General features: G+C 38.9%; 1 protein-coding gene and 1 pseudogene across 1 annotated transcript; one reads left to right on the forward strand and one right to left on the reverse strand.

The window, feature by feature from the left end:
- Window positions 1-17: 17 nt before the first annotated feature.
- LOC113305907 lies at window positions 18-10,010 on the reverse strand (annotated as a pseudogene).
- Window positions 10,011-10,072: 62 nt separating this feature from the next.
- On the forward strand, window positions 10,073-14,780 carry LOC113305908 (calmodulin-binding transcription activator 6-like). The gene is made up of 5 exons (XM_026554896.1): window positions 10,073-10,109; window positions 10,221-10,720; window positions 10,833-11,530; window positions 11,797-11,858; window positions 14,686-14,780. Exons 1-5 carry the CDS (start codon window positions 10,073-10,075, stop codon window positions 14,778-14,780), a joined length of 1,392 nt encoding a protein of 463 aa, XP_026410681.1.

Raw genomic sequence — 14,780 nt, forward strand, 5'->3', positions numbered from 1 at the left:
CACAAACTCGTTCATAATCATCCTAACTATAGTCCGGCTTATGAGAAACTATGCATTTAACATTCTTATATAATCATCTATTATAGACATGGCAGATGATCTGTAACCCGAACCAAATAAATTATAGTGGTTCAAGTAATGATACAACATGTAAAGATCCCTCCTTTTCTCAAATCCTTGTTGTTTGGGCATCACCTGTAGCATATATCATATGAATCATAATTAATCAGAAACAAAAACGACGAAAGTAAGCTCAAATCAAAACAGATATGGATTATTTCTATACAGAACTTTCAGGAACCAAAAAGTTCTGAGATGTTTGCAGAAAATTGGTGGTTCAGCATGAACGCAGTCAGAGCATTTGATGTAACAACATGCGGCTGAGTCATTAGGGTTACAGATTTATGATGATATAAAGACATGTCTAACTATTTACCCGTTATATTCTTCCGCCCAGAGAACTTCCGTCCTAATGAATACGAAAACAATGACCCAACCAAGTACTACGCCTGTATATAGGAGCATTTGAAGAAAGACCAGACTAGGCACATACAGAGTTGATTTGTTCAGCCACTATTAATATTGGTCTGAAACTGCTTATTTTGTCAGTTGTTTAGAGGCGCTAGTACATTCAGAATGACCAGTAGAAATTGTGGGTTTGCTCGACCACATTAAGACTGCACAGTAGAAAAGAGACAAGCCAAAAAATGGCTCACTCGAATAAGCAAACCTCCGCGAATAATATATATGCGTGTGTGTGTGCATGTCTTTATCATGTGCTGTATTCGCAAAACAAACCTCTGAGAATAATATATGCATACCTCAAAATATGAGCTGTAGAATGGTCCACCAAATCCAGCACACCATGACATTCCAAATTCTGCTTCATTATGACCATCTACAAACCAAAGAAAAAAGAAGAAGATAATTAAGCAGCTGCAAAATCAGTCCTTGGAAATCTTTGTTCTTAAAATCAGTCTGTTTATATGCAAAACAGACTCCATTAACTAGTGTGCAACCCCAGCCGAGGAAATCTTACAGAAAGAGCTTAATAGGTAAGGTAACATTTAAACAAAACATGGAGCTACAGCTTTTGGATTTCTCCTTAATCCAACCTCCTTTGCAGGTGGCACAAAGATTAGGCTTACTACATTTCTATTCTTTTTTACTTCTTACAAAGAATTGATGGTGATTAGTTGCATAGATCTTGATTACCAAAACAAAGTAAGCAGAGCTTATTCTCTATTCTAGTACTCGATATTAATGATTTCTACTTACAGTAACATGCAGGATCCAATATAACAGGTTCACCATTCTTATCAGAGCTGATATTCCCACTCCATAGGTCTCCATGTAGCAAGCATGGTTCAATTGTAACATTCTCAAAAAGGCGTCCCATACTCTTGACCAGTCTTTGACCTGTAAGATAACAAATCAAATAGGTCAACCAATGCATTTATACAAACAAAAAATCCGGGAGTTACTCTGAATATATCAGTATTTAATCACCTTTTTCGTAAATGACGGAATCACCATGCTCTTCCCGTGCTAACTGTAACTGATAACCCAATCTATGTTCCGCGAAAAAATCAACCCAGTCTGATGTCCATGTATTTATTTGTGGTGTACTACAGAGGAATGAACAAGAACTTCTTAGAACAATGATAGAAGTTAGAACAGGGTTTTGGTGATAATATCTTCCACACTTCACCTGTGGAGATTAATGTCTTATTTATATATGAGATTGTTACAGAGATAGAGATTTAAAGACGGTAAAATAGCCAACTAGAATTGAACGAGATACACGCAGTCACTGCTTATGGTTAGCTAGTCTTGAGGATGACTGAGCTGAACGCATATTCTAGGCTGACTGAGTTAGTTGCTTAACACCTCCCCTCAAGTTGTACGTGAGCTGGCGAATGTGCAACTTGGCTCGTAAAAGATGAAATCTTGGCGCAGAAAGGCCCTTGGTAAAAATGTATGCCAGCTGATCCCTTGAGCTGATGAATCTAACCAGCAACTGTTTCATAGCGACTCTTTCACGAACAAAATGGTAATCAATCTCTATATGTTTTGTACGGGCATGGAAAACTGGATTGGATGCAAGGTAAGTTGCACCTAGGTTATCACACCAAAGCAAGGGTGGTGCAATGGTGATGCCTAGTTCTTGAAGCAAAGATTGAATCCAGAGAATTTCTGATGTTGCAATCGCCATACCACGATACTCAGCCTCAGTACTAGACTTGGAGACTGTCTTCTGCTTTCTAGCACTCCATGAAATAAGATTGCCACCAAAGAAAATACAATAACCACTCGTTGAATGACGATCATCCAGACTGCCGGCCCAATCAGCATCAGAATACGCATGTAAGGAGAAATCACATGAGGCACTAAGATGAAGCCCATAGTCTATGGTAGTTTTCAGATATCTGATAATCCGTTTGACAAGTTCCCAGTGCTCAATATAAGGGTCATGCATATACTGACACACCTTATTGAAAACAATAGAAATGTCAGGTCTAGTAAGATGTAAGTACTGCAGCGCACCTACAACGCTACGATAGAGAGAAGGATCCTTGAATCTCTCACTGCCTCCTTTTTGAATTTTCTCATTTGCAGCTAGAGGTGTAGACACAGGTTTCACACCATCCATTTTTGTACGTTTCAAAAGATCAGTAACATACTTTCTCTGAGTAAGAACCAGCGCAGTGTCACTCTTGATGACTTCTACACCCAAAAAGAAAGATAAATCTCCCATATCCTTCAGAGAAAACTCTGAACCAAGAGACTCAATTAATTGCTGAATCTTTGAGGCATTAGATCCCGTGACAATAATGTCATCCACATAAATGAGTTTTCAGAATAAACAAAGAACTGTCTGATATAGAACCTGTGAAACCAAGCTTAACCAGATAGCCACTCAGCCTAGAAAACCAAGCACGTGGGGCTTGTTTGAGGCCATATAAAGATTTATGCAGCTTACAGACATGATTTGGATAGTTTGGATCAACATACCCAGCAGGATGCTTCATGTAGACCTCTTCCTCCAAGTTTCCATGCAGGAACACGTTTTCAACATCCAATTGCTTCAAAGGCCAACAATGCATCACAGCAACAGATAATACAAGACGTATAGTACAAGGTTTTATAACGGGGCTGAATGTCTCACCATAATCAATTCCAGCTTGTTGGTTGAACCCTTTGGCTACCAGACGTGCTTTATGCTGACTGATGCTTCCATCAGGATTTTGTTTAACACGAAAGACCCACTTTGAACCTACAACATTCATTCCTTCTTGAAAAGGCACCAATACCATTTCGAATTAGTGCATTAATCTGAACATCCATTGCCTTTCTCCACTGAGGAAGCTTGCAGGCTATAGAGTAGCAAGTTGGCTCCATGAAATCCTCTTCCATAAGAGGATGCTTTGTGGCAGTCAGACAAAGCTTCTGAATGGGCTTTGTAATGCTAGACTTAGCTCTTGTCATCATAGGGTGGACCAAAACAGCCGTTTCATTAGGAACCCTAGTTGAATCAGCACTTGTGTTAGATAACACAGAATCAGATGTAGAAACAGGTTCCATGTCATTCAATATCGGTGCAGGAGTGCTATTTATATCAGAAGAATTTGAAGCATAAGATGCAGCTGGTGATGGAGCATGAACCTCTTGTGAAAATTGAGCATTATCCTGATGTTCTGGAGACACACCTTGTTTAAAAGGATGAGAAAGTAAAACACCAGTGCTGGACGGTACATTACCTGAACAAGACAAAAGAGGCAGGCGCTGCCGAGGAGACTGGAATGGAAATGATCTTTCTTCAAACCTAACATGACGTGATATATATAGCTTGTTTGTTTCTCTATGCAAACATTAACCTTTATGGGCACTGCTATATCCTATGAAGACACAAGTAAGAGACCTTGGTTCAAGTTTATTAGCATTATATGGCCGAAGGCAAGGATAAGCAAGACAACCAAAAACTCGCAACAAAGAGTAGTCTGGACTTTTTAGAAAAAAAATCTCTAGTGGAGTTTTTGACTCTGAGTTGGACTTTGGAAGCCTATTGATAAAAAAAGAGGCTGTTGTAAAGGCATCAGCCCAGAAGGAACGAGGCATGTGTGCATGAAATAAAAGAGCCAGACCAGACTCAGTTACATGACGTATTCTACGTTCTGCCAGGCCATTTTGAGGAGACGTATATGGACACGAAAATCTATGCTGAATTCCTGAATCATTGAGATAAGAAGTGAATTTCTTAAATTCTAAGGTATTGTCTGACTGAAATATTTTGATTTTATGGTCAGTTAGATTTTCAACCTGTTTCCGAAACATAATGAAAGTCTTAAGAGCATCTGACTTTTGCACAAGTGGAAAGACCCAGGTATAATGAGAAAAGACATCCATTATCAAAAGAAAATAACGAAAACCAGTTCTTGACAAGTGAGGTGAGACCCAAATGTCAGAAACAACCAAGCTCAAGGGCTTGTCATAAACAGTTGTACTGAGTGAGAAAGACAATTTCTTGCTCTTACTGATGTGGCAAGAGTGACAATAATCAAAGGTTTTATTAGCAACAGGAAGGGAAAATTGATGGCATATTCTTGAGACCGTGCGCAACATGGGATGACCTAATCTCTGGTGCCATAATGGTAAACTAGAAGCGACGTTTGCCTGTGGTTTTATTGGATGATCCAGCTCACTGACTCCATCTAGGACATACATACCATTGCTTTCAAGTCCTCTCAGCAGCGGTAGCCCCGAGTGCTTGTCCTTCACAACAAAAAAAGATTTGTGAAACTCAAAGAAAACTGCATTGTATTTACAGAATTTAGACACTGACAGTAGATTACACTTGATTTCAGGTACATGATAAACATTATTCAAGCAAAAATATCTGGAATTTTTGGTAAAGGAACTGTTACCAATATGAGAAATAGTCAATGAATTACCATTACCCACTTGCACCTGTTCGGTGCCATCATACTCATGAGGTATTGTCAGATTACTCATATTTGCAGTCAGATGATTGGTAGCTCCTGTGTCTGTGACCCACTCTGTGGCTTGGTGTCCACCAGGTAGAGCTATGTAAGCATCTGGTTGGCGTTGCTGATTGTTGTTAGGTTTCTCATAACGAAACCAACATCTATCCGCAAGATGATTCCTTTTCTTGCAGATTTGGCACTTGGGTCCTGTGCCTGTATCATTTTGTGACTGCTGTTGGTTATTGCGCTGTGAAGGATAGTTGTTGTTTTTATTTTTGTTGTTGTTTCTCCTGAAATTCATATTTGTATGCTGCTGATACTGAGATCCTGGACCTGCATATCTCCTTTGGTCCTGTCTGTTGCTTGATGTTGCTGTGGTAGACACAGCTACATTGGCTAATGGTGACTGAATCAAGGCTAGTTGTTGCTCTAGCCTCATATCAAATGTTAAAAGATGAGAGTAAAAGAGATCAATGTCCATACCCTCAATGGTAGTGAGAGCAGTGACAATTGGATCATAGCTTTGATTTAAGCCATTGCAGATGGCTTGCTTCTTTTCATCACCAGATACTGTATAACCTGATTCTGCTAATTGAGCAAACAGAACTTTAGCATCAGTCAAATAAGATTTCAGAGTCTTATTACCTTTTGAGAGGTTGTGAAGTTGTTTCTTCAGGTTCATTTGATGAACAAATGTTTTGGGTGCATATTCTGATTCCAACTTGTCCCATATTTCTTTAGCCGTGTCAAGTCTTGCCACTGTGCTTAACACTTTGGGTTGCAATGTTGAATTCAGCCATCCAACTATTAGGGAGTCCTGTGATTCATAAGCAGTAAAACTAGGATTTATGGTTACACCGCCTGGTAGTGTTTTTGATGGTTTTTGTTTTGTTCCATCTATGAAACCTGTGAGATCATGACCCTTAAGAATGGGTTTAAACTGAGATTTTCATAGCAGATGATTTGTTTCGGTATGTTTCAAGGTTACTAGATGGTGAATTTGCACCTGATGAAGGATGTTTGTTGTGTCTGCCATTGATTGATCAGAGTTGTATTTGGTGGTTTACTCGGTTTTGTGTGTTTTTTTTTTGATATGCGGAAGGGTGGCTTGGATCAAAAAGCTGATACCAAGTTAGAACAGGGTTTTGGTGATAATATCTTCCACACTTCACCTGTGGAGATTAATGTCTTATTTATATATGAGATTGTTACAGAGATAGAAATTTAAAGACGGTAAAATAGCTAACTAGAATTGAACGAGATACACGCAGTCACTGCTTATGGTTAGCTAGTCTTGAGGATGATTGAGCTGAAAGCATACTCTAGGCTGACTGAGTTAGTTGCTTAACAATAGATAATAACACCTCAGTATCCATGTTGTGGTTGATCTGACAATATGTGCCTTATTGGGACATTATGTTCTCCGCCTGAAACCTATTCGATTGTTACTCTAATCTTAGTCGACCTTTTTGAGTGTGATTACAGGTGCTGTTGTACAAAACCTCAATCATTGATCCAACAGGACTTGCTCGGTCAAAAGCAACAATGGAGTGCACCACTAAGAACGACAAGAAACAAAATATAGAAATAAGGTATAACAATATTTCATTAACTCAGAAGCTTGACTCAATTTACTTACGCATAAGTGGGAGGTTAAACACCAAGACTTAATACATTAAATAAGATTTCAAAGTTCGGGTGGAGGTCTGGAAAGCATGTCGTGTATAAAGTTGTTGTGCACGCTAGATTATGAAATTTCAACAACGTGGTAGAGAGGATAAGCCAACAATAACGACAAATCCTGTGATACATAGTCAATCTAATGTATAAGTGATCTGTATTTTGGTTTCCCGAGAAGAAAGTAAGGAACGGAGAATGGTTGCACATCAGAACTTGTTTGTAAAGGTCTATGATACATATAAAATCAGTATCTATTAGAAGTAATTAAAAGATGATTGAAAAAAACTTCACCTGCCAATAGTATTATCAACATCAAAACCAAAGCCTTTGTTCAACTTCCCCGCCTTATGCATTTCTGCTAGTTTCTTCCCTAAAACTGACTGAACATATATGTTGATTGTAATCATTTCCTCCGATACTTTAGCATACAGGTGGACAAAGGAAATAATAAAATGGCTCACCTGATCACCTCTAGATGAACCAAACTCAATATACTCCATAATAATGAAGGAACCTCCAGAAGGTAATGATCCTACCTAGAAGAGTTAAAACCCAAATCTATGTATGTCTCCAATCATCATTGTACATGAATAACTAGTGTAAATGAGTAGGTACCAAATTAGGCCCGTGCACACGAAATGTGCTTACCTTTAGCGGTTTGGGCACACGAACTGATTTAGTGTCATGCATCGCAGTTAACCAAGAGCTTCTCCTTCAAACATCGACACTCCTATCCTCCTAATTCAAAATCAACATAAAATACATGGAAGTAAATTTCTGTTTCACATGAAAAAATCAAAAGATCATTGTGGTAAAAAGAATCCAGTGGACAGATTATTGGCAATGGAATTAGTATCAGGTTCACAAACTAAAAAAGCCACCTAAAAAGTAATTAGGAATTAAGTGGTTTTTTTTTAGAAACATGCTTTAGCTAGACAAGTGGTTTCAATTCGTCGAAGAACAAATGAAAATGCCTGTTTGTCTTTACGAAGAAGGAGCCAGCATCGGTGTCATATCGATATGCAAAATTGATGCAACCACCACCAACAGGAGAAATTCTAGTAATCTTTGTTGCCTTTCCTTCCTTGGTTATCCAATTTGTAATTGGGTCCTCACTCATAGATGCCGCTGTAACAAACAAAATATAGCAAAAACAACAACCCAATTCAATCAAAATCAACTCTAAAAAGTTGTTCTTTTGACCCAGCAACAATCAATTCCTTCACTGGCAGTTGTCAGCATAATTATTTGTAAATTTAGTTGAAGAACTGATGAAGTAATCACTTACTTGTAGATGGTGTGTGTTGGTTAAACTTCAACGTAGAAGTCACTAACAAGCTGGTTAGGACAAGATTAGGAAATTGATGTAATCCTAAGGGAATTAGAAGTTATCTAGTTCTAAGAAAAGGAAAGACATGTAATAAGGTAATATGACTAGGAAAAGGAATTCATAGTTCTATATATATATGATCACCAAAGTTGTGGTTGATCATATGAGCAAGATTAGAGCTTGTGTTTAGTTTTGAGAGATTTTCTAAACATCAATAAAGAGAGTTGTCTTTATATAAGCTAAGTTTCATCTTGCAGTTGCCATTAATTGGTATCAGAGCTTGTTTCTGAGCCATGGAAAACGAAACCACCATTGTGGGTGCAAAACAGTTCACGCCACCATCAATACAAGTTCCAATCCTCAACGCCACAAACTACACAGTATGGGCCATGAGAATGAAGGTACTGATGAAAATCTACAAAGTTTGGGAAACAATTGATCCTGGTACATTGGACCCAGACAAAAACAATGTTGCCATTGGATTACTCTTTCAAGCAATACCAGAATGTCTTGTTCTACAAGTTGGTGAACAGGAAACTTCAAAGAAAATTTGGGATGCAATAAAGGCACGTAATCTCGGAGCTGATCGAGTTAAAGAAGCCCGTCTGCAAACCTTAATGTCTGAATTTGAAAGAGTGAAGATGAAAGACACTGATACTATTGATAGATTTGCAGGAAAGCTATCAGAGATAGCCTCAAAAGCTGCGTCACTTGGACAATCCATTGATGAAGATAAACTGGTAAATAAGTTTCTCAGTAGTTTACCAAGATCCAAGTATATTCTTATCATAGCTTCTCTCGAACAAGTCTTAGATTTAAAGAAGACTAGCTATGAAGATATAATTGGAAGATTGAAAGCATATGAAGAGAGAATCCTTGATGAAGAAAACAATGGAGAAACTCAAGGAAAACTCTTGTACACAAACTCTTACCAACAAAACTCTGCGACAAGAGGAAGAGGTCGAGGTGGTAGAGTAAACAGAGGCCGAGGAAGGGGAGGAAGGTTTAACTCACAAGATAGAAAAACAAGTAAGAATGATCAAAACCAAGGGAAAGAAAAGAAGGATAGATCAAACATTATTTGTTACAGATGTGATAAACCGTGACACTTCTCCTCTAGAGCTGGCAAACGGGCGGGACGGGTCTGGCTTGTGACCAACCCGCGGGTTACGGGTTAATACAAGCCTGAGCTCACGGGTTGAAATTCTTCACGGGTGGTCATTTATCCCACCCGTGCCCGTCCCGGGTAAAACTCGCGGGTTCACGGGTGCTCACGGGTTAACTAGAAATAAAGAAAACCATAAATTCTCAAAATCGAGAAACGGGTGCTCCTTCTTCTTCTTCTTCTTCTTATTCTCTGCGAGTTTGAGAGAAATCTAGGTTCTGAGATTGACCATCGTAGGGGTTATGTTAAGGATTGACGGTTGGTGGTGGTGTTGATGTTTATCGAGTTCGGGAAGGAAGAAGCTGATGATGTTACTCAGTTAATTAGGGTTTTTAGATTGGAGTTGGGAACTGAATGAAATTGATAGTAATCGAGTGATGATAGATGAAGAACAAAGGGGTTCTCATTTAATTGATGTTTTGGTGTTAGTAGGATTACAAATTTGAAGACTAGGGTTTCTGCTATTTTTGAGTTAATCACAGATCGGGAGGAAGGGTTGTTTTAGATGGTGCAGTTGCTTATTATGGATGCGTATTGAGTAGGTTGAATGAATTAGGTTAGAATTGATGATGAAGTCAAGTTTCGAGTGAAGAAATTTATGGTGGTGATCGATTTCAAGATTTGAGATGATAATTCTAGGGTTCAGTGGAGATGAATTAGGGAAATAGCAATTCAGAGGACGCTAATGCTTGGGTAAGCCTCTCAGTTGATTTAATTTTAGTTTCTGAATCGAGTTGTTTCAATTATCGAGTTTTGTTGGTACTAATGGAACTAAGGCTTGAGTTTGGGATGGAGTGGAGCTGCATGTATTTGTAGTTAAAGTTATGTTGATGTTCAGTGATGGGTTCATGTGTATGTGAAATTGAAAGATGGGTCTGAGGTAATTTTATCTGTTACGATTGTTTCTGAGATATGAAATTCAGAGAAGAAGAAGCCATAGGAATTGTGGGTTTGAATCAAGAGTTCAGGGAAGAATCAAGATGGGTTCATAGTCATTGTCAAGGAATTGAAGGAGTTGTCGATGCTGTGAAGATGAAATGGGTTTAATCGGTTGCAAAAGGAGATTCGATTGGTGGTGCTGTTGATACTGCAGCTCAGTTCAAGAACGAGATTTCAGAGAATCAAATTAGTGGTGTTGATATGAGGAACTCAGTGGGCCTTCTTCCATCTGACAATGTAAATAAGCACGATTCATCCTTTCACGGTTCTACAAACACAACTTCTGTGCATCCTTCAATTGATGGTACACTTCCAACCGGTGGACACTTTCAGACTGTGGTTACTCAAGCAAACTCAAATGTCGGGAAAGAAGGCTTTGAGCCAATGGTAGAGGGTGCAGATGGTTTGCTGGCACAAGACAGTTTCGGAAGGTGGATGAACTACGTGATGACCGAATCCCCAGGTTCATTAGACAATCCATCGGGTGGATCCTCGATTTCAAATGGTTATGGATCGAATATAAATGGGGAAGTGGATCATCATCACTCCTCTATGCATAAACAAGTTTTCACCATTACTGAAATTTCACCTACATGGGCTTTTTCATCTGAAGAAACAAAGGTGCTTTTCCTCATTCCATTCAGTATTTTGGTTTCGCCACTCCCTGGTAGTATGGAAATCTCATTAGTCATCTTACTTACATTGTCTTTTTTAATGACTATGACTTTCACAGGTCATAGTGATCGGATATTTTAATGGAGGACCATCACATCTTGCCGATTCGGATTTACTTATGATATTAGGTGACGAATGTATTCCAGCTGAAATGATTCAACACGGGGTATATCGGTGCAAGGCTTTACCACATTCTCCTGGGTTGGTAAACCTACATTTGAGCATGGATGGTCAAACTCCTATTAGCCAAGTTATGAGTTTTGAGTATCGCTCTCCTTCAGTGGTAAATGAGGTGGCTTCACCTAACGATGAACCTAGCAGGGATGAATTCCAGATTCAGATTAGGCTTGCACATCTGCTCTTCTCATCAAGCAACAGCCTGAGCATCCTATCAAACAAGGCATCTCCAACTGTGTTAAAGGAAGCAAAAAAGTTTGCACACTCAACCTCATCCATTATCAAAGATTGGGACTATTTGATTAAGTCAGCTATGAACAATGATATCTCATTTCAACAGGCGCAAAAAAGTTTGTTTGAGATCACTTTGAAGAACAAATTACATGAGTGGCTTTTGGAAAGAGTAATTGAGGGGTCAAAGATCAGTGCTCGTGATCATCAAGGTCTTGGGATAATTCATTTGTGTGCAATTTTAGGTTATACTTGGGCTGTTCGACCGTTTTCACGTTCTGGCCTCTCCTTGGATTTCCGCGACTCTCGTGGATGGACGGCTTTGCATTACGCTGCACACTTTGGAAGGTATGGTTATCCTATTCTAGTAAATCGGACGCTCCACCTGTAGTTTTTCTATCACGATGGGATGACTAGTCTTTGCCTCTTCAAATTAAATATGTTTCACAGTGATTTCTATAAATACAACAACCTATAGGCTATAGCTATAGATGAATTATCTGAAGATTTGATTTCTGAACACATTATTTTTGTGGTAGCTTTGATATATTGATCTCAAACCAAGGTATTACCTCACCAGAATTTGGTTTTCATCTGTGGATCTTAATTTTCAGGGAAGAAATGGTTGCAGACGGGAATGAAATTACGGGTTTACGGGCCAACCGCGGGTTTCACAGTACGGGCCGGGTTAACCCGTTTCTTCACAAGCCACTAATTATACAACCCGCGCCCGTCTTGTTTAGTTACCATCCGGGACGGGTGCGGGTTTTCACGGGACGGGACGGGCCAACCCGCGGGTTTTGGCTTGGTTTGCCAGCTCTATTCTCATCTGTATGCCCTGAAAGAATACAAAAGATGGAAGAAGCAAACAATAATGAAACAAGGGAAGCAGATACATCTCTTTTCATGCACGAAGTTGTATTCTTAAACGAAGGGAAACTAATACCAAAGAACTACGAATCAAAGGATGGAGAAGAAGGAATCTGGTATTTAGATAATGGAGCCAGCAATCACATGACTGGTAAGAGACACTACTTTTCTGAACTCAATGAGAAAACCAAAGGACAATTGAAGTTTTGGGATGGATCTTCTGTAGAAATTGAAGGGAAATGATCAATTCTATTTCAGAGAAAGACCGGAGAACAGAAGCTTGTCACAAACATCTACTTCATCCCAAACTTACAAAGCAACGTTCTAAGTTTAGGACAAGCTACAGAAGTTGGATGTGATGTTAGAATGCGACAAGATTATCTAACAGTTCATGACCCAAGTGGAAGACTTTTAGTTAGAGTCTCACGCTCACAGAATAGACTCTACAAGATAAGTCTCATGATTGGAAGGCCATTATGTCTGAATATGAGACTGGAAGATCAGACATGGAAGTGTCACGCAAGGTTAGGACACATAGGCAATGTCTCAGAACAAGATGGTTCGAGGGCTACCACAGATAAACAATGAATCAAGGATCTGTGAATCATGTTTAGTTGGGAAACAAACGCGTCAAGGTTTTCCAAAAGCAACAACATTCAGAGCCTCAAAGCCATTAGAGCTTCTTCATGTTGATTTATGTGGTCCTATTACACCAAAAACCCTTGCAAATAACAAATACATATTTATTATTATAGATGATTTCTCAAGATATATGTGGTCTATTCTTATGAAAGAAAAGAGTGAAGCATTTGACAGATTCAAAGCTTTCAGAAATCTGAGAGAAAAAGAGTTAAAAGAGGAGGTCAAAATGCTTAGAACTAATAGAGGAGGAGAGTTCACTTCCGTAGAGTTCAACAAGTTCTGTGAGTCAAATGGAATCAAAAGGAAACTCACAGCACCATATACACCACAATAAAACGGAGTGGTGGAGAGGAGAAACATGACTCTAATGGAGATGACAAGAAGTTCTTTAAAGGATATGCAGGTACCTAATTATCTATGGGGAGAAGCTGTACGACACTCCACATACCTAATAAACAGGATACCTACGAAAGCTCTGAAAGACATGACTCCATATGAAAGTTTGCGAAAGAGAAAACCAAACATAGGTCATTTAAGAGTGTTTGGTTGCAAAGCATACGCAAAAGTTGATTCTGCAACTCTTAAGAAACTGGATGATCGATCTCAGACTCTTGTGAATCTAGGAATTGAGCCTGGATCCAAAGCTTACAGATTATTCAATCCAACAACGAAAAGAGTAATAGTGAGTCGAGATGTGGTATTCGATGAAAAAGCAAACTGGAACTGAAAAGAAACTAATGATGGACCAAGTAGAGATCCAGGAATGTTTCACATGAGATGGGGTCAAGTAATTGATGAAGGCAAAGGACCCATAATCATCAATACCAATGGGATTCAGATTAAACAAGAAGCTTATGCAAGGAGAATTCTGACAGAAGCAGGACTTGAAACTTGTAATCCAACTAAGATACCAATGGAGTTTGGACTTAAAGTTTCAAAGGCACAAGAAGAAGCAGAGATTGATTCAACGAGTTATAGAAGAAATGTTGGATGCCTAAGATAATTATTACACACAAGACAGATTTGGCTTTCTCTGTGGGAATAGCAAGCCGTTATATGCAGAGTCCACGCAAGTCTCATAGTGATGTAATAAAGCAGATATTGAGATATCTAAGAGGAACAATCAGTTGTGGATTGAAGTATGGTCGAGGAGGATCAAAAGGAATTGTTGGGTATAGTGACAGCAGTCATAATATTGACCAAGATGATGGAAAAGGTACAACTGGTCATATATTTTATCTAGGAGAAGCACCTATTACATGGTGTTCACAGAAGCAAGACACAGTAGCTCTGTCATCATGCGAAGCTGAGTTCATGGCCGCAACAGAAGCAGCTAAACAATCAATATGGCTTCAAGAACTGTTGGGTGAAATCAAAGGAAGAGAACCTGAAAAACTTCTCATCAAGATTGATAATAAGTCTGCAATTGCACTCACTAAAAATCCAGTGTTTCATGGGAATACGAAACACATTCACAAAAGGTATCATTTCATACGAGAATGCATCGAGAAGGAGGTTATTAACGTAGAACACATACCTGGAACTGAGCAGAAAGCAGATATATTGACAAAGGCATTAGCTCGGATCAAGTTTGAAGAAATGAGACAATTGATTGGAGTACAAGATATGTCACGGGTAAGGTTGAAGCTTAACGGGGAGAATGTTGGTTAAACTTTAACATAGAAGTCACTAACAAGCTGGTTAGGACAAGATTAGGAAATTGATGTAATCCTAGGGGAATTAGAAGTCATCTAGTTCTAAGAAAAGGAAAGACATGTAATAAGGTAATAGGACTAGGAAAAGGGATTCATAGTTCTCTATATATATGAACACCAAAGTTGTGGTTGATCATATGAGCAAGATTAGAACTTGTGTTTAGTTTTGAGAGATTTTCTAAACATCAATAAAGAGAGTTGTCTTTATATAAGCTAAGTTTCATCTTGCAGTTTCCATTAGTATGGATCCTTTAGAGTATCTCTTGAGTTTGATAGGCAGGAGACGAGGAGGAGAAGGGAAAAGAGAGTACGAGGAAGAAAATGTTCCAACTCTAAGGTATGCTGCCATCATTCTCTCTCTGAGTCTCTGA

This window comes from Papaver somniferum, chromosome 8 (genome assembly GCF_003573695.1).
Source record: "Papaver somniferum cultivar HN1 chromosome 8, ASM357369v1, whole genome shotgun sequence".
NCBI lineage: Eukaryota > Viridiplantae > Streptophyta > Magnoliopsida > Ranunculales > Papaveraceae > Papaver > Papaver somniferum.